The 23,407-nt window shown below is 38.7% G+C and overlaps 1 protein-coding gene across 2 annotated transcripts in view; it reads left to right on the top strand.

The window, feature by feature from the left end:
• LOC124291000 (zinc finger protein 608-like) overlaps positions 1-22,436 on the top strand; it is a 28,347-nt gene extending 5,911 nt beyond the window's left edge. For both annotated transcript variants that reach the window (XM_046727864.1, XM_046727865.1), the window contains exons 3-6: positions 179-335; positions 894-981; positions 6,869-10,374; positions 20,584-22,436. In XM_046727864.1, coding sequence (XP_046583820.1) covers positions 179-335; positions 894-981; positions 6,869-10,374; positions 20,584-20,651 — 3,819 coding nt within the window. In that variant the 3' untranslated portion in view covers positions 20,652-22,436. The remainder of the gene's footprint in view (positions 1-178; positions 336-893; positions 982-6,868; positions 10,375-20,583) is intronic.
• The last annotated feature ends 971 nt before the right edge of the window (positions 22,437-23,407 follow it).

The following is a 23,407-nucleotide window of genomic DNA, read 5'->3' as shown; positions in this document are numbered from 1 at the left end:
AGCTGCACAAAAGATATAACCTCAATTTTGAGAACTGTCAAAGTATGAAGTCTGATCATGTCCAGTGATTCTGAGGACCTGATGTCAACAGATTGCATGGGAAACACTTTACCTGCACAAAATTAATGGAGTCATCACACTTGCGAATCCCAAACATTAATGTTAATCTTTATTTCAGGTGGAAACTGCATCTTCTCCCATGCAGACATCCTGCTCTGATGTGGGTGTAGAAACGTCCAATGTGGGTGTGGCCACCGATCCAGACTGCCTTGGTCCGTGTGAGCCAGGGACAAGCATCACACTGGAGGGGCTTGTCTGGCATGAGACTGAAAATGGTCAGTTCTGAGTCCAAGTTCATAAACATGACCTTAATTCCACTGTTAAGACACAAGTTTTGCTATCCCCATGCATTTACATAGAAGATGAAGTATTTCAGATGACATAATGGTTTGTGGAGGAAAGCCCCTAAAATATTAAAATGGTATTCTAATCGGAAACCATGTGTTTGAAAAAGATCTTCTGTTTGAAAGAAATTCCTCTGAGGGATTGTTTGAGGAAGACATATGCCAACCAATGTTTCCCATTTAACTCCTCTGCAGTTGAATGTTTGTGTGATTAATTTCACTGGCAGAAATTGCAAAGTCTTGTTCAGTGATACCAGTAGATTAAGAGTGTTGTTATTCAGCCTTTACGATGGCAGAATGGTTGGATGGGAATAATGTGGTACTATGCACACCCATCCTTGTGATGGAGGACGCACTGACGCAACTTTATATGATAGATAAGGATGAACCCATCGTGATATTACGTAAAATGTAAACAAATCAATACAATGTGTAAAGAATAATCACTAGCTCAGCATACCCCATGGTATATTTAATGTTTGTTTTTAGGTGTGTTGGTTGTGAATGTCACATGGCGAGGAAAGACGTACGTTGGTACTCTGCTCGATGCCACACGCTACGACTGGGCACCGCCAAGGTAAGACCGTCTCTGTTGTACAGAAACATGAATAAATATCTTGAAAAAAACTGGCGCTCTGAAACATTTTGACACTTGTACAAAAACAATTGATTTGCTTAAAATCCACATGGTATGACTCGATATCCCCAGGGTAAGACCATTTCTGTTGTACAGACTTACAATGATGGAACATGAATATAAAAACTGGAGCTGAAACTGTTGCTCTGAAACATTCTGACATTATTGTTAAAAAATAGTTGATATGCATGAAAACTACAGACATTATTTTAAGAGAGTATGATTGAGATGGCCAGTTCTAAATTGACTCCATAGTCGTTTAGTACTTTGCAAAAAACAGAGATTTTCCCATTTGTCCTTTGTGTGGAATAGTTCTTAAAGGTTAAGTGCTGAAGCGTATTTTGATAAAATGAATAATAAAAACCATTGAGGATTAAATGACAGTCATCAAGCCATTTTAGATCAAATTTGTGAGGTTAATGCTCGGATAGGAAGAATGTTGAGCCTCTTAAGTCATCTGAAGATTGATCAGACGATGAGAGCTGTCATATTAGTAATACACCCAATTTCTCATTGTCATGGAAAACCTCCAGTCAACCAAGCAGGCGAACTATCACAGCCTTCACAGACCTACTTGGTATGAACAAAGGCAATATCACAAATTTCACAAATTTTAGTATTTTTATTTGCTTTTCTCAGGAAACCTCACACAAAGACATGCTGTTAGTTATCACTATGTGAGATAGTTACTGCATTCATTAGGGTTCTCGTATCCAGGCATAAAGCTGTTTGTTCATGTAAGTTATACTTGCTACTTGCATATATGAGAGGTGATAGTTGACATGTAGTAATAAAGAAGATATTCCTAAGCACTACTGATGGTTCACAACTGTTTGCACAATTTAGCAAGGTATTGAAAAGACACTGATGGGAAGCTATACAATAGGCATTCAGTCCATGATCGCATGAGTAGGTTGGCTGAAGACACATTTCTTTATCTAGGCTGTGTGTCGCCTAGACGACTGGCCCATTTCATGGGATATTGAAGTAGTTGTCCTCCAGTGGTTATCTCTGTGCCTGTGGGGTCAGACATTTATCATGCTTGTGGAGTGGAGGGTATTGTTTGGGCATTGGAAGTATCGTTTAGACATCAATCACGCAGAAAAGTCGTACAGAGACAAAGCATTAGCTCTGAATGGCTTATAGTTCATTTGAATGTCTGTAAACTGCACACAAGCTGTACATCTCATTGACATTCAAATAAACAGAAACGAAATAAATATGCCTAATACTTTTAATCTTATTGAATATAAACATTGAATCATTAATTTTGTAAAACAGCTAGATCCATTCATGTGTCTGTTTATAATAACTCATTTTAGAAAACTCATTTAGAAGCTTTTTCCCTTGCAACAGACCAAAGCTTTTGATGTTATCTTTCCCTGTTTTTTTCTCACACAGTATGCCATTCATCCAAGTATTTTACAATCTATTTGTCATCTGTATCTTGAAATATGTGGTAAGGGCTTGTTTTAACCTGTCTCATGTTTCATAGCTTCATAAACTATAATGACTTTCTACCGTAGCCATTCATTCTCCAAGTTCAGATGCATGCGGTAAATATTTATCCAGGAATGATTGCCTCAACTGTGTTTGCTAGCTTCCACAAGCAATAGCGAGTAATACTGTCTCTATGCCTTCGGTGCTGAGTGAATCAATAATTTGTCCGAGCTGGCAATTATGTGAAAAGATTGATTTAGTTTTAACCAGGCAGGGCCAAATGTTGCTATAGCCGGCATAGAAAGACCAGCTGATAAGGTTACAAATGGACTCTGCAACATTGAACTTAGTGTGTTGTTTCATCAGAAAACACTTTAATAAAAATATTAAAAAAATCATTGGCATGACACACTTTGAAGAATACAATATTGTTTCTTTGGAAGATTGATTTCCATATTAATTTGCACAGAGATAATGACACATTTGTTTTTCTACATTGTTCGTACTTTTGCGGTCATGTTGTTTTTGTTACCCTGAATGTGACCTTTTGACAAAATCAGTTTTCTCCCACTGAGGGAGTCAACAAAGGATCAAGTTTTCTCATCTTAAAAAACAACCCAAAAATTCAGTATTGAATTTTAGCATTTTTCTGTTGACATGTAGCTCTAGAAAAAAAGCAAAATAACTAAACATATCTTTGTTAAAAGATCAGGGCAAACGAGCATGTTGAGATGTGTAAGCAACCGATATAGAATCTTGGCAAAGATGGTGCCACTCAGTAAGTTGGCAAGGAATTCTTGGAAGAATTGAGTGCCGATTCCACATGGCAGCAGAACAGCTTTCTCAGCATAGCAGCTCGTACATATTATTCAGCATGAACAGAAACATGCTTGCAGGGTTTTCTCCATCACAAATCTCTAACAACAAATTGCACTTTCATTCCTAAATGACGGTTCATGCTTTTAAAAATTCTTGAATACGTTTTACATGCATCAAGAGTGTTTGATTAAAACATGTAGAACACTGAGCAGAGAAAGATGGTGTTTTCTTAGGTCCAGAGTATTTGGGTTGCCGGTGAAGATGCTCATAACAGATGTTGAGCTTGCAGAGGCAGTCTAAATGTCTCGGTATATAACAACATCGGTATGAGTGTCTTTTGGTGGGTTTTGAATAGAGTCTGTCAAACAGATTAACCAAATATTGTAAAAAAACATTCCCAGGTTGTGTGTTGAGGCCATCTGTAAATGGCAGTTCTCACTGATACTGCTGCCTGTGCTTGTAATTTACTGGTGTGGCCATCTGTCATTCCCATTGAGGGCCTCTAAAAATAAACTCAAGTGAAACTTAGACTAATTACTGTGATGTGATAGCTGTTTTACAAGAAATAATTTTTAAATACTTGCAATTAAATGCCTCATGAGTTTTACATTGTACTTCCCTTTGAAAAAGACGAGTAACATGATTAATTTTTATCCCATAGTCCATTAGACTACAGCCCCTTTCAACATTCATGTCAGATCTATACTACCTGACTTTTAAGAGCCAGCATTATGTCATTTTACAGTATCAAATAGACATAAAGTGTTAATTCTCTTTTTTATGAGAACACAACTGGTAGTGCCAACTAACTCCTCCCAAAAGGTATTGGATTTAGTCCAATATGGCTGCCAATATGCTAGATTTCCCAAGCAGTTTGGAATTTTAATTCCATGGACACAAATAAATAATGGATTATATTTGTACTTGATTTACTTTTCATGTTATCTGTTTGGTATGGTTTATGTATTCAGTTCTGGGTTTCTTGCATTCAAGATAATTTTGTCTTCTGATAATGCATTTCTGTGAGATAATTACTTCAGATCAGCCATGCAGAACAACTTACATTCACTTTAACCCAATTTGTCACGGAAACTCTGCAACAAACATTGATCAAGATCTAGTTATGAGGTCTTGTGGAGCTTTAATCTAAACCAAAAGTGTTACTTTGATGAGGTAATTTTTTCTCAAAAAGCTTAAGTTGAATGAGTGTGAATGAGTTCATATGGCTATCATTCATCCAGACTGCCATTTGCAGTCAGCCATGAACATATTTATGCAACAGCTTCACGCATCAATGCATTTAAGAATGAACCTGGATGATAAAGTATGTGAAAAACAACAAAATTACATACTTCCCTGATTCAGTCAAAACTAAACATTGAAGGAAGGGTGAAAGGGCAAACAGAACATTCTTAGAGGGTGTGGATTTCTTCATGGTGGAGTTCATCTTTTTGGTATAACTTTGAAATGTTTCCCTGGCTAATTATGTGTAATATAGAGTTTTAGCATTGGTTGCTCCCAGTCCTGTAAGTGTTTCACAGCAACACGTTGAATACCATTGTGTTACTGAACCCGATGATCTTTCTATTTCTTCAATAAAAGGTGGGAGACTGAAGATTTGTAGACACCCTTTAGTTCATGTTCTTAAGACATATGATTGAAATATTTTGTCTGTTTTCAATTTATTTCAAGACACTTATATTTTCTGCACTGACTGGTATGGTTTTGTCAAAGTATCTTGAACGAATCAGGTCATTTACTTTTTAAGTAGTGTATGATTTCCTGTACATGAATAAACATCACATGCTTAAGCCTTGTAATTCAAATTAAATTTGAATTTTCACCCTCAGTGGGCAAACTTATGGTAATTCTGCTAGACGAGACTTTCATAAAAAACTTGCTTTAATATAATGTTTTTTTTGCAAATATTCTGTTTCATCTTCCTGCTGTTTTAGCTGTATGGTTCAGATTAATTTTAAATTTCATCATCTGTAACAAACACGTCTATGAACTTGAGCTATTTTTTCCCTTTCCAAACCTAAGTGTATTTGAATGGCAGAGCAGAGATGAGCTGGTGCCCCCTGGCGAAGTTAGGAAGTGGCCGGATGATCAATTTCCTCCCTCGTCTGACGGCAACATATGCAGACCATAAGCGCACATTCATTTAGATTACATATCCACAAGTTAATGTAACAGTCAAATGTTATCCTATTCCAAGATAACTTGAAGGCATAGCATTATCAACAAGCAGAGAGATTTGGCAAGTCTGCGTTTTGGAATGCACACTGCGGTGCAGTTGCAAGGTCACCTAACTAAGGCTTGGTGCATTCTCGCTGCCAGACATTGATGAAACACAGACCTGGTCTGTTTTAATCAGTTAAATGCAATATTATCAAATTATGGTTAGTTTTTCTAATCGAAATAACATTTTATGTGATGTTAACAGGGACAGCATCATGTCCAATAACTGTTACTGTTAGATATAATTGCAGCTAATAAAATAGCAATGTCGATAAAATTTAAGTTTGATCAAGATAAAAGGGTAATCTATCAATCTTGTAAATTTTTATGTAGAAGTAAAATCCCATTTGTTTCAACATTCTGTAACTTATTATGCGAAATAGAATGTAAGTGTTTACTTGTGGGAAATATGACATATATTTTCTTTTACAGACTTCAAAGGTCATGAATATTAAATTAGTGTGTTAAATATATATAAAATGACGGAAAAACAAGCAAAAATCTTTACCTGTCATGTATGTGGTTCCTTAGACATCCGTGAAATATGTTCAGCAAACCTGTGAAAACAAAAGCTGTGAGAAATGCAAGGCTGAATGGCTCTGGTTTCTTGTGTGGAGAAGAGAGAAATGGCAAACATACTTTGATGATATTGTTACCTGATGCTTGATCAATACATCACAAGAAAAGCATCATTTTCATTTTTCGATGGCTGTTGTTACTGGTTTCATGAGGATTTGAGTGGCAGAACAGATGGAATCATGGCTATGAACTAACAGCTGAAATACACTCGGGTATTTTTATCCTGTTTTCAAGCATGTATTTCACTGGCAATGGTTAATGATTCACACATCATCGTTTATCTTTTTGAAATGGATTTAAACTTCCAAAGGCATTTTTGGAATTTTGACATTGAAGGAAATGTGCAATGTGTCTAATTGGTAAATAAATACCAGAAAGTTAGGAATAATTAACTTTATACAGTTCAGGCTCACAAGGTGGGAATGGTTGGTTTTTGTTTCATCTTGGAAGCAGCTGGTGAGAATTGTAATCGAGGGTCTTTGTTATGTTTAATCCTCATGCCCCAGGAACCTGCTGTACCAAATCCATTAGGAATTCACTTTAATCAAAGTGTCTTGGATGGAACTAGACTCTTAGAGACCGCATGCCTGAACGTTGATAGATACAGTAAGCTGACCTTACTTCAAACTATTGGCAGTTATTCTGAAACATTAAGCTATGGTTAATGTGTACCTTTGTATCTAAATATTGTTTGTCACCTGTTTTAATGTTTTGACGTGTGACGTTTAATGTTTTTCTTGTTTTTCAGATTTAACTGTGAATCGCCTGTGAGTGACTTTGAGACACGGACACCTAAAGGTCGTGGAAAGAGGATACGCGGCGCTGCAGGTACTCCTGTTAACGAAAAAGCCAATTCCGAGGGAAGGAAGCTCCGAACGAAGACCCGTCGTGGGAGCAGTGCTAGTTTCCAGGCACCTCCAAGTCCTGCCCGATCAGATGTGTCCATCGGTGGGGTGAAGAGGAAAGGGCGGCCTCCAGAGTTGGACTTGTCAGACAATGCTAAAGTTAAACGGTGTCGTTCAAGTTCTAGGGGAACCCCAGGCACAGAGAGTCCATCTCCTGTGCTTATTGAGTGCCCTGAACCCAACTGTAATAAAAAATACAAACACATCAATGGACTAAGGTATCACCAGACACATGCTCATCATAATCTTGGTGGAAACCAAGATGACGATGATGATGATGGCGAGGACACTGATGCCCCCACCCCTCCTGTCACACGGGCTGGTAAAAAGGGCAATACAAGTGAAAGTGAGAAAAGCAAGGAAAAAGCTTCCAGTGATAAGGACAATGAAGAAAACATTCCACTTAATGAAATAGCGGCAGCTTCCAGCAAAGCTAAGGCTGCAGCTGCTGCTGCTGCAGCAGCAGCTTCAACCTCATCTTCTAATCAGGAAAAGAACACTACCAAGAGTGATAGCAATAAATCAGATAGTTCAAAATCTGAATCCACATCAGGGTCATCTAAAAAGAGAGAAACTGCCGTCACCTCAACAGTGACACCTGTGACTTCATCCGCCAAAATTTCAGTGCCAACAACCCAGGTATATCAGATCTCTGGGGCTCCTATTGGATGTCTGGCAGGTGTTGCTGCCTCCGTGGTAACACAGGCTGTTACCGTGGCAACCACATCCATAACAGCTAGCAGCCCTTCTCCAGCACCAATTCCAGTAGCTGTCACAGCTATGACCACACAACCTCAGGCAGCAGAACTTATCAAAACTGAAGCCTCAAAGGACAAAACTGATAAAACTAAAACAAAAAGTGCAACACGTCCAATTGTGCCAGCACCACCACCTCAAGTGATTGCTTTGTCAAGTAGTGGGACGGTCAGTCATTCCAATCTATCCCCAGTTTCCACACAGATGTCTCCTTCAATAAGGCCAATTCAGCCCAAGCCTACCATTATGGGTGAGCCATCAGGTATAAACCCTGCCCTAGTTTCTCTCAGGCAGGACAGGAAACCCAGAAGAAGGGAGACAGAGAAGAAACTCAAGAAAGAGAAAGATGGGAGTAATGGTAGTGCTCTTGTGAATAATAATAAACAATCTTCCAAAGAACAAGTGCTAAAAGATGATCAGTCAAACTGTAAGCGTCCAGCTGTGATAAAAACTGCTCTTGGTCCGTCCAGACCTGGGGAGACACCTCCTCGTAAAGACAATATTGTGCCAATCCATGAGACACCAAAGACATCTCATGAGTCTCAGAGACCATCCCCCTCAGGGCCTTCTGTAATAGCAACTCAAGGACTTATGAAAGGTGGAGATCAGCAACAGGCAGCACGGCTGAATCAGCCACCCAACATGTTGAAGGTCAACTCTCCTCTGAGGGTGACCACGCCTGATCATGATCGGAAAACTCCTGTAACAGAAGATGTCCAGAGTCCAGCTTATTCTGACATTTCTGATGCAAATGAGTCAGGTTCCCCTCAACAAAATGAGAGCCCATCTAAGAAAGATGAAGTTTCTATTAAAAAGGAAAAGGTATCTACTCCACAAGGACCACAAGGTGATGGTAGCATGTCATCACATTATGGAATGTATTCATATTATGGACAGCAGTATATGATGCCCAATGTTGCAGGGTCCCATTTATCTCCAAGTGCTCCTAAGCCCCACATAGCAGGACAGGAAGGGAGCTCGGGCAGTGAGGACAAGAAGCAGACTGCTCTCCAAGAGGACAGGAAAGCTGGTGAAAAGAAACCAGAGGATAAGGATGATGTTAAGGTGAAACTTGAAGCTGCTGGGGCTAAGCATGCTCCTACACAAATGCATCCAGACTATCATGCTAAGTACATGCAGCAGGTGTATGCTCAGATTCATCATCTGCCTCATCATGCCCAGTATCAGTGTCTAGCAGCCTATGGACTCATTGATCCCAACCAGTATCACATGCACATGATGGCTCAGGACCCTCATGCAAGGCAACAATATGAGAAGGCTGCAGCTGATGAGAAGAGGCATCAGCAGGAACAGGGACTGAAGGACAGTGAAGGCAATAAACAATCTGAAACCCGTCCATCATCCCAAGAGCATGGCGCTCAGCCTTCTGAGCATCCTGGAATGTCCAAACCACCACAGCAGCCTCAGCCTGGTCAAACACTGGGAGGTCCTCAGGGCATGCAGGTTGATAGGTTACAGGACATGAAGAAGGCTGTCTCAGACAGGCCAACAGAGAGAGAAATTAGGGATCAGAATTTAAGGGAGAAACAGAACGAGAACCACCAGATCCTGAAGGAGAACATTGAACTGAAGTCTCAGATGGATCGTCCTCGGCATTTTGACATGCAATATGATTTCCGCAACCAGGAGGAAATCAGGAGACAGCATATGTTTCAGCAGCAGAAAATGTACGAACAACAAAAAAGAAAGATGGAACTGAGTAGTGAACCTCCTGAGCTTACGAGCACAGAGGCAGGAAACAAGAAACAGGCACTGGGCAGGACAGAGGGACCGAAGGGCATTGAACAGTTCAGGGATACAAAGAAAGAGGTGATTGATGGTAGGAAAAATGTTCATGGACATGATATGATTGGAAAAATGAGTACTGATGTGAAAATGATGGACGACAAGTCCAGAAATAGTGATAAACACAGAGGGCCTTTAGATGTGTCTAAGACCAAGCCCTCTCATTCAGTGTCCTCAAGTGTGAGTACATCTTCTCCTTCTAGCAATGCACCTTCCTCCACAGCCCAGAATGCCTCATATCAATCCTACCTCCAATATCCTTCTTATATGCAGTCTCCGGTCCATTATGGACACATGGGTTACGATCCCAACAACCCAATGTACCGAGGTGTGAACCCTCAGGTCATGGGATACAGTGGTACCCCTTACCTCCACTCCCCTCAGCTGGGATACGCCAGAGTTGGGGGGCCTGGGGGAAGGGAAGGGGACAAGGAAAAGTTGGATTCTAGTATAAACAAAAGTGGTAGTGCTGGAAACCCTGAATCCTTAGAAAGTGAAGGGAAAAGTGAGAGTGTTCCTCAAGGATCTCAATTCTACAGCAATGTGCATAAAATACACGAACTTGGTGAACGAGGACGACCAAGTCCTCATGGGTCCTCCCCAGTGCCCCAGAAACCTGGGACAGGGGAGTCTCCTGGAACAGCTCTACAGGTGCATCAGGGGGTGGGGGAGAAGGCTCGGGATTACTCCAACTCCCCACCCACCCAGCGCCATCTACACACGCACCATCACACTCATGTGGTCAGTGGATATGGGCCCGCTATGTACGAACCTATACCATACAATGGTAAGTGCTGACTTGAACATCTTTACCTTGTTGCAGAAGAGGTGCAAGAGACTGAAATGAAAAAGTTCCAAAAGTGTCAATGGACACATTAAGGAGTTTTGTATTGTCCTCTTTTGCAAATATTGTCATTGTAAATGTTGACTTGATTAACCAATGTTACAAGGTATGAATGAAGCCTAGAAACTTCCCCCATGTCCAGTGCTAAATAAGACAGTTGACCCAGCATATTTACATTTAACTGACATACCAAGGGCGAGATTTCTGTTACATAATCCTTTTAAAAAATATATTAATATTTGGACCCGATTGTTTGACCCATATGATGATATGTCAGAATTTCTTTGTTGGGTGTTTGAGAACACAATTCATGTGATAAGTTCCTGGGTTTTTGCCAAATGCTTTCATCAGCTGTGAAAACATTCTGATATATTTCATGGCATTAAGATACTGTGTTTATACTGTACTTGGTGAAGTGTGAATAGGAGTGTGAATAGTTTGAATGCATAACACAATCAAACATTGTAAATATCATTTCACACATATTAATAGCTTCATATTGAATGTCGTATTCATTCAATCTGTCGTATATAATGCAAAAAAGTATGAAAGTGATTAGTGACATTTTCTGTTTGAGTGATTTCCATTTTGGTAATCAGAAACACTTCATTACTACCGTAATCCACCCAATTACCACCTTTTCCCTCATAACCTCCCCCGACTATTACATTTATAAAATATGCACTTCTAAGGTTGATTACGGTATATCATGTGAAGTTTTTACTGAGGATATCATGTATGTTTTAAGGATGTTTTGACTGTATCAAAAATAAATTATTTTTCAAACAACTTTTATCATCATGGCCGTTATTTTTTACACCAAATTGGAGTCTTCATTCAGCGTTATGTAATCAACACTGAACTTGAGCTATGCAGGTTTGGGGTCGGACTGGAAAAATATTGACAGAGGCTAGAGGATAATTTAAATTAGCTGAATGCTTAAACACAGGCCTGGGTGGGTGTTGTTTGAAGTTGAATTGTGGATGTAAACAGTCAGTTGTGAGGAGACTTGGCCAATATTTAGAATCTGTAAACGGTTTTCTTGCTACCTGAGGGAGTTGTACATATTTGGTCAGGTAAATCTCACTGCTGCTACAGCTGATGGGTTTATTGATCAGTTCCTTTGTGGGAAATTTCAGACAATTGACACATTTTGGTTTTGAGGAGTTGAAATGTTTAATGTGCATTCCATGTGAAGAATCACATATATCATGTTGTCCCAATTAGGTATTTTGGGGAATTTGGTCAATTTGACTCAAGTGGACTTTGCCAAATTCTTTTCTCAGTTTAAAATTGTTCATTTGATCCAGACTTGAACTCTGAACCAGTTGTGGGTTGGACAATTTGGAATCTGTTGTCTCTCAACTGTGATAAAATTAGCAGTCCTTACATTTATTAAAAGCTCACTACTTGTCTTTGAAATCCAAATGCTTTCCTTAAAATGTCCTGAAATCAATTCATCTACTCAACTTGGCAGTCTAAGAGAGGCATTGAAAGCTCTTTGGACCAATTCAAACCATATTCATCCGTCAACAAAGTGATTCATTGAATGGAGTTAACTCGCAGAAGCCATCTTTTTCCTGGGCCCATAGAGAAATTTTTCCCATCTGCCTTCAATGTTCAACCTGACAAGTTTAGCGAAAGCCCTTTAGAAACCTGCAGCCTGCCACACGGCTAGGCTGAATGGGCTGTGCGTTTTAGAGGAACGCTTGGATAGTTGGATGAATATAGTTGATCTATCATTGAGTCATAATTGCTATGGCGTGTCGCAGAGACATTTCAGCCCTGATTGACTGAGTTTTATCAGCCTTCTTTTTTCCACCTGAGAACGAGGGTTTGAAGTGTTTTGTTGGGCGGTGTGCATATGAGCTGGTGACTGGGCGCAGTCTAGTATTGCTTGCATTAAATCTAAGAAAATTAGTCCAGTTTCCAATTGCCCAACCAACCTTAGGAATTTTATGGACGTTAAAAATGCTTCATGTAATTTAGTTTATTGTTTGATGTATATATTTCCCTTTAGATGCAGTTTTTGTTTAAGTGTAAAAAATATTGAAATACCAGTTTTAGTTTTATTGCCCCTTTGGTGAGGATAATAGCATTCTTCTATTTCTTAAAATCTCTGGGGCTGTCTATTATGTTCTCTCTGACTTTGTGTGTCAGCAGTGTGTCATTAAGACTAGTTATTGTTAGGTAATTGTCAGAGTTCTCTAATCCCATATATACTTAAGAGTGCATTATGAGTAATTGATGCTAGCAAAATTACAAGACCAAACCATGATATTATAGGAATGAGATCAATACAACAATCAACGTTTATGTAAACTGCTGTATTTGATGCAAGTTCTCAGATAATATAAAATCTGCATTAGTATTCCATTTGTGAACAGCAGCAACATGATAACTGAAAAAAATAACCCAATAACTAACATATACAAAGAAAATAGAAATAATATCAGGCGTGAAAGCATGAATAATAAACAGTTGTTCAGCCAGTAGCATACACATAACATTGTCAGATTAATGTGACTTAAAAATAAACATCATGTAAGCAAGTATAAATCATTTTAATGGTATCAAATTGTGCTGATTGTATGGTATGCCTGCAACTGCAGTGTTATGGCAGCAAAACGCAAGTAAATATGCATAATTCATGAGTATGAATATTTTACAGCCAGCATTTTGTTGCCATCTCTTATCACAGAAGAATTCCTAATACATTCCATGGCTGAAACAGCCACCAATAAACATTTGCTTGACGATAATGGCAACAAAAATATAAAATTACTGTAGTATGGTGAATTTATTACCCACAATTCATCTCGGGAGCATGGCATCTCCTCAAATACTTTCATCATCATCCCAAGCCATAAAAACAGAGAAATATTCCACATCTAACAGATTCTCCCCCAGAACACTGCAACAGCCCATCAATGTACCTGATCAGAGAACATCTGCTTATCAAAAGGACAATTAAAAAGTGATACTATTCACCATCTGATTAATTTGAACCCTATTATGAAAAAGTTTGATGATTTCAACAGATGGGAAACCGCTGAGAAAAGAAACTTGTCAGTGGAGACCTGTGTACTTAATTTAGCTTTTTCTGCTGTAACATCCTAGCTTGATTTATTGAGTCAGTGCATGCTTCCTCCATCAGCTACTCAATCAATGCTAGCGATTGGAGGTTTGCCAGGGGAAGCTCCTCCAACTGAAAGCATGCTAGTCCACTTCCTTCTCTGTTTTCGACTCCATAGATACTCACTGTCTGTACATAAAGCTGCTTCCATGGCCAGGCACTTGCCACTGTAATCTTTTCATCAGGAATGTTTTGCTCTCCTGTTCTTCGAACATCAAGTCGTTAGCTTTAACATATTACGTTCTTTCCCAATCTCCCAGTTGATTGATCATGCAAATAGGATCACTATTTTACCATGGCATCAATAAGAAAATTTTGCTTTCAGTAATAAATTTTAATTAAGACAAAGCTGGTGAAAATGAAATTAAACGCGGACAATTATTCAAGATTGAGATGGAGGATTTTATTTGATTTGTGATCAATCCTGGTATGTCATCTGTAAGATGGCCCAATAAAAGGAACAGCTCTTCGCTTGGCAGCTATTTCCATGTCATTTACCTTCGACATACAGCTCAATGTTTATCACAGGGATACCAGCTAGCCTGTTTAGTCAGGACAAAGTAAAAGCTTGTCTCAATGATTCCAATCAATACAGCCCAGTCCCTGGGGAGATGAACCATTTGATGTTTGCAGTCACTAGGTGGTCAAGCCGAGGTGGCCTGTGGGCAGTAATTCCCCCAGGCAGTGAGTCCTCGCTGTAGTGACCCTCCCCACATGGGGTCGCTTGATCTGGCTGAAGCTGTTGTCAATAATTGACAGAGCTAATCTCCCTGGCTGAGAGATGGAGTTGAAGTGGTCAGGCAAATTCAGCTCCAGCAGGGATGAGATTGACCTGGAGAAGAAGATGCTTTGGGCATGCCCTTCAGCCTTGGGGTTTTGGAGGGGTGGTCCACAGCGAAGGGCATATGTTACATGAAGGTGTTTTAACTTTTATTTTGTTTTCTTATGAACCACTTAATATTATAATATTGTTTGATAATGTTTACAAGGAAACATTTTATTTCTTAAGATTGGAGCAGATTTTTTAAGAATTATCAGTGGTTTCTGTAAATCAAAATGTGATTAATTGTTTTAAAGGAGATAAGTGTATTGTAAAGCTTTTGGAGAATTAACTTTTAATCAGATGATTTTATTTGTGAACACTATAATTTGAAAAAAAGATATGTTATCAGAATATCATTGGGGGATAATAATTGTATGTAAGATGTTGTTAGATGTTTCAAGGTCGTTAAGTCATCCTGAAGGACATTTATCAGTTAATATCCGACTTATACTTAGGTAATTGTCCAGCAATATCATGGGCTATTTTACACTGAGATTCTACTGGAAAGCTGGTTAGAGGATGCCAGCACGGGTTGAGGAAGCAGTGAGGATATTAAGCTGAGCCGTGCAAGCTCGGCAGTAATTGACAAGCTAATCCTGGCTGGAGTAAATTATCACCAGGCTGAGTGAAACGCAAGAAGAACGCGAAAAGGAAAGGTTTCACTGTACTGACTCTCTCCAACTATATTTTTCCAAATTACTTGCACATGGCATAGGAGTGTATTTATCCTTCAAATCTTTCATGTTCCGAGTATTCCTTTGTTGTAAGACATGAGAGTAGAGGTATCAATGGGAATGTTTGGAGTCATCTACAATGACTTATTTTACAGCACATAATCGCTCTTCACATGAATATTATGGTGATATTGATTGCCACTACAAGTTAATTACGTGTAATAAATCAGTTTTACAAATATACTGAAAAAAACATGATCTTGAATATTTTGGGTGATGTTTTCCTAGTAAAAACTGAGCATACAATTTCATAAAAATATCACCAAAATTAATAATGATCCTTTAAACTTATGTTCAGTGAGGTTTTTTTTCCAGAGTCAGCTGTATTTGTTAACCAAGAAATCTAATTATTCAGGTTACAACATTCTTAATTTAATATATTTCATCGTCTATCAAAATGTTGACATGAATAGTAATTAAGCCACTGACAATAAAGCCTAATGGGTCCTTCAGCAAGGCCATTTAAAGGTTAATTCGGAAATTACCAATTTCTGAATAATTAAATACCAAGGTTTATATCTCAACATGGTGATCCCATTTAAATCGCACTTCAAAGACATTAAGTGAAGCTTGAGTGCAGTGGAGCTTGAAATGATTGAATCTAGTATGACAAGGCAGTCACTTCACGCCTGGCCGGTCAGCCCTCTGACCCATGTAGACTTGGTGTCCGAGTAATGTTTGGGAGCCCTCTAACAGGGAGTTTGTAGCAACACTGTAGCTAGGAGGTGTTTGCTGAAGCTGTTTGTGTTAGATGGAAGACCTTAGCAATGTGGTCTTTCTACATTGTGGCTTTTCTCCATCTTTAAAAATTTATTATTCCTGTTTTGAACATGTTAAATTTTGTTACTTCGATAGCTTATCTGCTTGGTTCTAAATGTTGAAATCTTTTGTTTGAAAATGTCGTGGGTGATATATTAGGTTGAAATTGGATATTCATGATAGAATTTATCTATTTGCACATTCATGTGTACATTAATGAATATGATTTATTAAATGAAAGTCATATTTTTGGCAGTGCTGTATTTCATAGGTTCATGAGCCTTAACATGAACCCTCCATCCATATGCATACAGTATGCATTAGCAAGGCTTCAATGAATCTAGATCAGCTCGTTATATCTCATGCTAAAGTGGTTCGAATGCAGACACAAAAGATCAGTTTGCCAAATGCCAGTGAACAAACATATAACATTAAGACTGAAACTACCTTTTTAAATCTCCATGTCCTTGCAAACGAGGAATACAAATAGCCATCAGAGTTTGCTCCATGTAATCAGAGATGAAAAAATCTACATTACCAATGAGCCAAATGGCTTCTAGAGACTGGCTTTAATGTTTATTCTCCAAGACAAGATGTAAATTAGAAATTCCTGTTTTTTTGACTACATATTGACTGTAGGGTTCTGCAGCAAAGACTAAAGCTGGAAGAAGCCTCACACAGATGGCTGATTCGAACCGGCAGCTGCTGCAGCCTTTATTGTCAGCCAAGGACTTCTACCGCTGTTGGCTACATGTCTTGCCCCAGCTTGGTCAATTGTTAACTCTCCTTCAGCCTACCCTATTGATTGCCATTGAGAGCCTGCTAGTCAGATAAGATTGTGGTATTTATTATTAATAAGTGGCGCTATTAGCAGAACAGGCCTGATTAGGGTTTGTGTAGACAGTGCCCGCTGCCAGTATCAACTTAATTGAAATTGTTCAGTGTGTTCAGCTTCCTGTTGAATTGGTGATGTGTATACCTTAGGTGTAGTCCTAAGTGTTGTTTGATTTTAAACCCAGTTAATCCTTTGTGGAGCCAAACATGCCATTTAGACAAGGTTTTGTCAGGTCATGATGTTATCGTTAAACATCCAATTTAATTCTGCTCACGTGACCAAGGATCTACTGTAAATTTAACACCATTACCTTATGGGCTGGAAAATGTTGCCATTCAACATTGAAAGTGTTACAAGTCTGAAGAAAATTCTATGTTTTTGTTATTAATAACCCGCAGATAAGGTCTTAATCATCAGATGCAAATATGATTCAGTAACATGCCTGGAAGCATCTTTTGATTATACTCTGAATTCATCAAGTTCAAATATCCATGAATTGGAGCACAAATTGAATTATCAGCACAAATAGCCGCAGATGAAATGGGATGTGGTTTATTTGCTGTCTGTAATAACATACTTCCGGAAACCAAAGATGAAAGGAAAGGTCTTTGTTGCAGCCTTGATAATTTTGCCTGGAACAGCAATAATTATGTTTCACTTATGAGATAAATAAACCGAGGCCCTGGTCCTTTTCATCTGATGAAGAGAGGAACTGTGGAAATGCTGTAACAAGCTGGATATTATCACCACTGGATGCTCCGCCCATATTACATGTTGAAATGGTGGTAAGAGGGCTTATCAGGCGGTATATCCTGTCAGAAGGGCTGTGTGCAATAGGGCCACTTATCATATCCATCTGAGGTTGCTGAAGCCTGCAGCACATGTCTAGGGCCTATTATTTGTAGAATGGGATATTCACTCATATAGACTTGGAGTGCAGATTGGGAGCTGAAATGGAGTGTTCTTTCATGTGGTGTCTGGAGGGGCACTGATAGAATAACAGTCTTGTCTCATTTTGGATTGGATTTTCACAACATGGGGAAATGTTTTTCTAATCATGCCTTTGTTTCTGAATGTTTTGACTGATCTGAAGACCTGGACCCCATCCTTTAAATGATCTAAGCTCAAACTCTCACATTAACATAGACTTGAAACAGTGCAGGGCTAAAATGGATTTGTACATTTTTCTGATTTGGTCAATAAGGATTTGGAATTTGAGAGGTTGGAAGTTGTCCTGTACTGATGATGAAATTATCCCCTGCTCTCAGAGGTGGTGAAGGATAATTGCATAATTACATGGTAAATAGTACATTTTGCTGATTGTGTATTTCAATGTTAAGCTGTGATGCCCCTTCCTTTCAAAACAAAGGAATTCCTGTCTTGAATGAAGAGAAATACTATTTTTTATGCTTTGAGGGTATCGTTAATAATCATGTACAGTTCCACACATTACTGCAAACTATCCTCTTCACACCAGATGGGTTAGATTACAGTGCAGCTTGCAGACCATGTTTTTATCATCATGTTCACTATCCCTTGGCAACATAATTTGATAGTACTGTAAACCCAGGTTGCATAATTCGAAAGCACAACACTTGCATTGCTGACACTGAACACCAGCCAGACCAGTGAGTGATGAGCCAGCTCCATGCACTGACATCAGCCCCAGTAGTCTGCATGGGAAGCAATCACAAGCTCCACATCCCACCAACCAGTCCAGGGATCACATTTAAAATAAACACTTACCAAGTACATTCATTTGGCTGGCAGGTGCCCTGGGGCTCAACACCCACTTTCCTTTCAACTCCCATGTTCTCTGGCTTGTACAAACTAACGATTTGTTATGGGAAGACATTTTTATTTTGGGAGGGAAGTCAGGGTCCCAGGGGCATTAGTGTGATATTGTTAAGGCTCAGGTCTCAACCTTCCACTGCAGACTACTGCATATCACCATACAGATTTCTCCATCATCTTTACATTTAAAAACATTCTCCCCAAACATCATCTGAATGATGAGTTAGCATAGAGGATTTAAAACAAGCAGTTGTCGTATCCAAAGACACAGTTACTGTTTCATCAATCACTGAGCATGTTCTGTATGAGGAGGAATGCAATGTTGGGAGGATGGTTTTTGTACGCTTCTGTGTGAACAGAGCTGATGAATAAGTCACACACCAAGGCACTGTCACTGTCTACTTATTGATTATTCTCAGCATGTGTTGTAATTTGGCTAACACCGAAGCAGACTTGATAGGATTGCATGTTTGTCAAGTTGGTAGAGTGTTAAATCAAGGAGACATTGATTGTAGACTGACATGTGTTAATTTGATCTTGGCAAGAGCCGAAGCCGCAGCAATGGAGTAGGTGCTTTTACCAAGTGCTTTTTCCTCCATTGTCAAGACCTTCTGGCTCAGTTGCCGGAATCCTGTCACTGAAATGACCTAACATTTCCTGTTTAGTTTCAAGTAACGCGCCTAAGAAGGCCGAAATAATGATCAACTTTCCTCTTTGGATTGTTATATTCTTTCCACGACTCTGCATTCATTATTGGTATTATCTTGGTGTTTAATTTCTTCTACATATACTGCTCAAAACAATGACTGATTATAGCAACATGAAATAACTGAGGTGTTCTTCACTTATTTTGAGTAGTATACATTTATTCTTAATCGGTACGTAATTTACACCATGATTTCATGTTTCACTACCAGTATTCTAAATGACTGAGGTATCCATGGGGCAAGACAGATTAAGTGTAGTTTAAATGAAGAAGCAGGTGTTCTCTAACATCTTTTGAGCAGTATACATATATTCTTAATCAGCACAATAACTGCTGTTAAAATCTAGGGCTGGCCTTCAATTTTCTGTGAAAATGGTTAAGTTGTTTGAGTGGCATTTTATAAGTTGGGATGTACAATATTGAACAAACTTTGTGGATAACAAATTATTTTTTGTTGTGAGTGTGATGTTTCCATACAGATTCTTGTACCGTGCTTCACAACGGTACAAGAATCTGTACCGTGCTTCACAACGGTACAAGAATCTGTATTGTGCTTCACAACGGTACAAGAATCTGTATTGTGCTTCACAACGGTACAAGAATCTGTATTGTGCTTCACAACCGTACAAGAATCTGTATTGTGCTTCACAACGGTACAAGAATCTGTATTGTGCTTCACAACGGTACAAGAATCTGTATTGTGCTTCACAACGGTACAAGAATCTGTATTGTGCTTCACAACGGTACAAGAATCTGTATTGTGCTTCACAACCGTACAAGAATCTGTATTGTGCTTCACAACGGTACAAGAATCTGTATTGTGCTTCACAACGGTACAAGAATCTGTATTGTGCTTCACAACGGTACAAGAATCTGTATTGTGCTTCACAACGGTACAAGAATCTGTATTGTGCTTCACAACCGTACAAGAATCTGTATTGTGCTTCACAACCGTACAAGAATCTGTATTGAAACATCAAACTCATGAAATAAAAGAATGTGTTGTCCATAAAGTTTGTTCAATAAAATGGTTAAGGTACTCTTTCTCTTTTTCCCTGCCTGTTATATAATAAGGAAGAATGACTAATGAGAATTAGTTTCCATCTTTGTGTATTATACACGAATTATCACAAACCAAGGAAGAAAGACTTTCATTTTAACAAAAAATTAAATGAAACATAATTTTAATATCCCAGTTAACATTTGGTGATTAATATTGCCAGTGAACATTTCACTTCTTTATCAGATTATTTTGAAATGCTTTCATGGCTTTTTTCAATATCAATTGAGGTAATAAATTGGTCATTAATTTTACTTTAGAATGAATGCTCAGCATTATTCTTAATTGTCTTCTTGTCGTTACAGCTCCAATGTTGATGTCTCATTCTGCTGCTGCAACTGCTGCCCTGCAACATCCATACAACTCCAAATAAGGGCATGGAAGATGTAAATTTGAAACCTAACCTCCAAATATGGTTTGGGCGAATATAAAAGTGGAATTGAAAATATCACGAATTGACAAGATTGATGGATAATGGAGTACCATATTACCCTGTGGATAATCTACACTGATGGATGTGTTGCATGCAAATTGTGGAATTTGATGGACCTACTTCTGACATGGAAAATGATCCCAGCATTAAGTGATAAGCTTATTTATTTGGATTCCATTAAAGTTTAAGAGATTGTTGAGCAAGTGGCAAATCAAGTTTGTGAAGGAAAAGATTGAATTTGATTTTGAATCAACCTGATTTCATTGTGGATTGGTTATAAAGAGTGCTGTGTGGTCTGTAAACAAGATCCAAGGGCGAATATTGTGATAAAACGTTACATTTGGTGCAGAAGGCAAAACGCCTGCAGAGGAACGCTTCAAGAATTGGCAGCTAGCCAATTCAAGTCTATCATCCTTCGAGGGAGGAATAATATTTGATGTTCTAATTGACTTGTGCATAAATGTTTTATTACTGCCATAATCTAAATGGGCACATTTCAAATACTGTGCTGTGAAATTTAATCAGTCAGGGACTGTGAATGCTTAAACTTTGATCAGACTCGTAAACTGCAGGAGCAGTTTAAATAATTGAATATTGAATATTATAACTTGTGGTGACTTATCTCTATCCCATTGTGAATAAATGATTACAGGAGTGGGATTACGTACATATTGAACGAGAACGGCTATAAACATTACCCAAGAACATAACTGACAAGCCCCAAACTATCAAGGACATGATTGATGGATTTGAGTGTGTTCATCCTGGGATGTTTGGACAATAAATTGTGGTGTAGCATATAGCATATGTTTCACATACAAAATATCCTCAACTGAGGGATATGTGACTCCATACCCAGACTGCCTGTGGCTGTTGGAAGGAGGAAGGATATACCGGCATGCCTATTGTGGCTTGGCCAGTGGTATGACAGTCATTTTATCTTCCTTTCTGCAAGTGTGAGCTAACCCAGAGTAGGACTCCAAACAATGGGCCCTGGGCTATGAGTGAACTCTGCGTGGTTCTAATCACACATGTGTCCTGCTTCCCTAGAACTGTGTACATTTGTGTTCAGGAAAAACAAACAGCATTTTATTGTAACTCACAGCCCTATGGTGTTACCCGAGCACTCTTCCCTTAGAGAGGGGCTTCACAATGTGTTATCCAGGGCAGTGTTGTGCTGGTGATATGGGCTTGCTTTCACCATGATTTGTTTGAAAAATGCAAGGTGTAATGAAAACATCAATGGACTGACTAATGTCACTTATTTACCAGTGCATAACATCATCAATATTTTTTCTTTCCAAGGGACCACCCTATACAGGCTGATTTGAAATAACTTCAATATGGCCGCCACTATTTGTGGTTGTTGTGTATGAGTGGATTTCTGTGGCAGCTCGTACTATTTGTTCCCTGGCAAGTAGAGCCAGTTTATATATCCTCATATAAATCTATAGGCCATAGCGCTTTGCTGTAGAAAGTACGAAATCAGAAAAAAAGAGACGTTTTATTTGTGTATTATTCTATTGTTTTTCCATGTAGAACGTTTTGCCAGTGTGAATGGTGTGAGTGGGTGTGTATATATATGTATGACTGTTGTGAGCTAGGCACATTAATCATTAGTCAAGATTTCATCATTTTGCCACCCGTTGAGGGCCCCAGTGCCCATTAAGTTGCTTGAATGAGTTCTACATTGTTTGTATAATAAACAAACTTTATTGAGATCTACACATAGTGCATGTTGTTTTTTATGAGGTTGCTCTTACAGTGACATTTCACCACCTGGAAGGCCTTTAATTACCTTCCTCAAGCCAGTCTCCTCCAATGACTCGGATAACCTAAGGGTATGGAGCCGTAGCTCTGAAATAAATCCTTCACTGGTGTCAATCCTTTGAAAGTTAATTTATTTGCTTATTCAGTGCCACCAGATATTAACTTTGAAATGACAGTGTGATTTATCTGAGCTTTGGGGTAATATGGTTAGGAAGAAATCAAGACATGGCTTTTGTGTTCTCAGGGGCCAGAGGGGTTGGGCTGAGGAGGTGTCAGTTTAATTCAGCTACAGAGAACATATGGAAAGATAATTACTTCTAAAAAGGATATTAGTTCAGGTAAATATAGGTCTTTGAATAGGAGTTTTAAGACAATGATAAATAAAACCAGTGTTTTTATGGGTGATGTGGATAATTTTGAACTGCTTCAAAGATTCTTTAGATGTGTGAGGCTTTGACAGAACACTAGACCAATAGTCAGTGACTACTGAAAAGCAGGAAGGTCTAACCACTTTACTTAGCCTGACATTTAGTCCCCAAAATAAAGTCAAACTATTTTTAAAATAATATATATTTACATGTTGGGAAAATATTAACTGAATCTCAGAACACTGTTTAATTTCAGATAGATCAAGTTTAGTGAATGAAGATTTGAGTTGAACTCCTATATTCAGCCTCTTGGCTTTTACACAAACCAAGTTGTTGCTAGTTCGACCTATAAGGCGGATTTAAATCATGATGTATTCCTCTTGTACACATCTTGAGAATTAGATAGTTCCATTTGCAATGATATGAGATCAGATATACAGACTGATAGAATAGCATCCACTCTTGCCTTGTTAGGGATTACACATGTTCAAGAGAACCAACATAACACCGTCCCAGAATCTGGGTGTGATGGCAATCTTCACCGAGATTGATAAAACA

The sequence above is a fragment of the Haliotis rubra genome, unplaced genomic scaffold (assembly GCF_003918875.1).
Source record: "Haliotis rubra isolate DU_JTF1 unplaced genomic scaffold, ASM391887v1 Scf48, whole genome shotgun sequence".
NCBI classification, from domain to species: domain Eukaryota; kingdom Metazoa; phylum Mollusca; class Gastropoda; order Lepetellida; family Haliotidae; genus Haliotis; species Haliotis rubra.
This window is presented reverse-complemented; position numbering and strand designations above follow the sequence as displayed.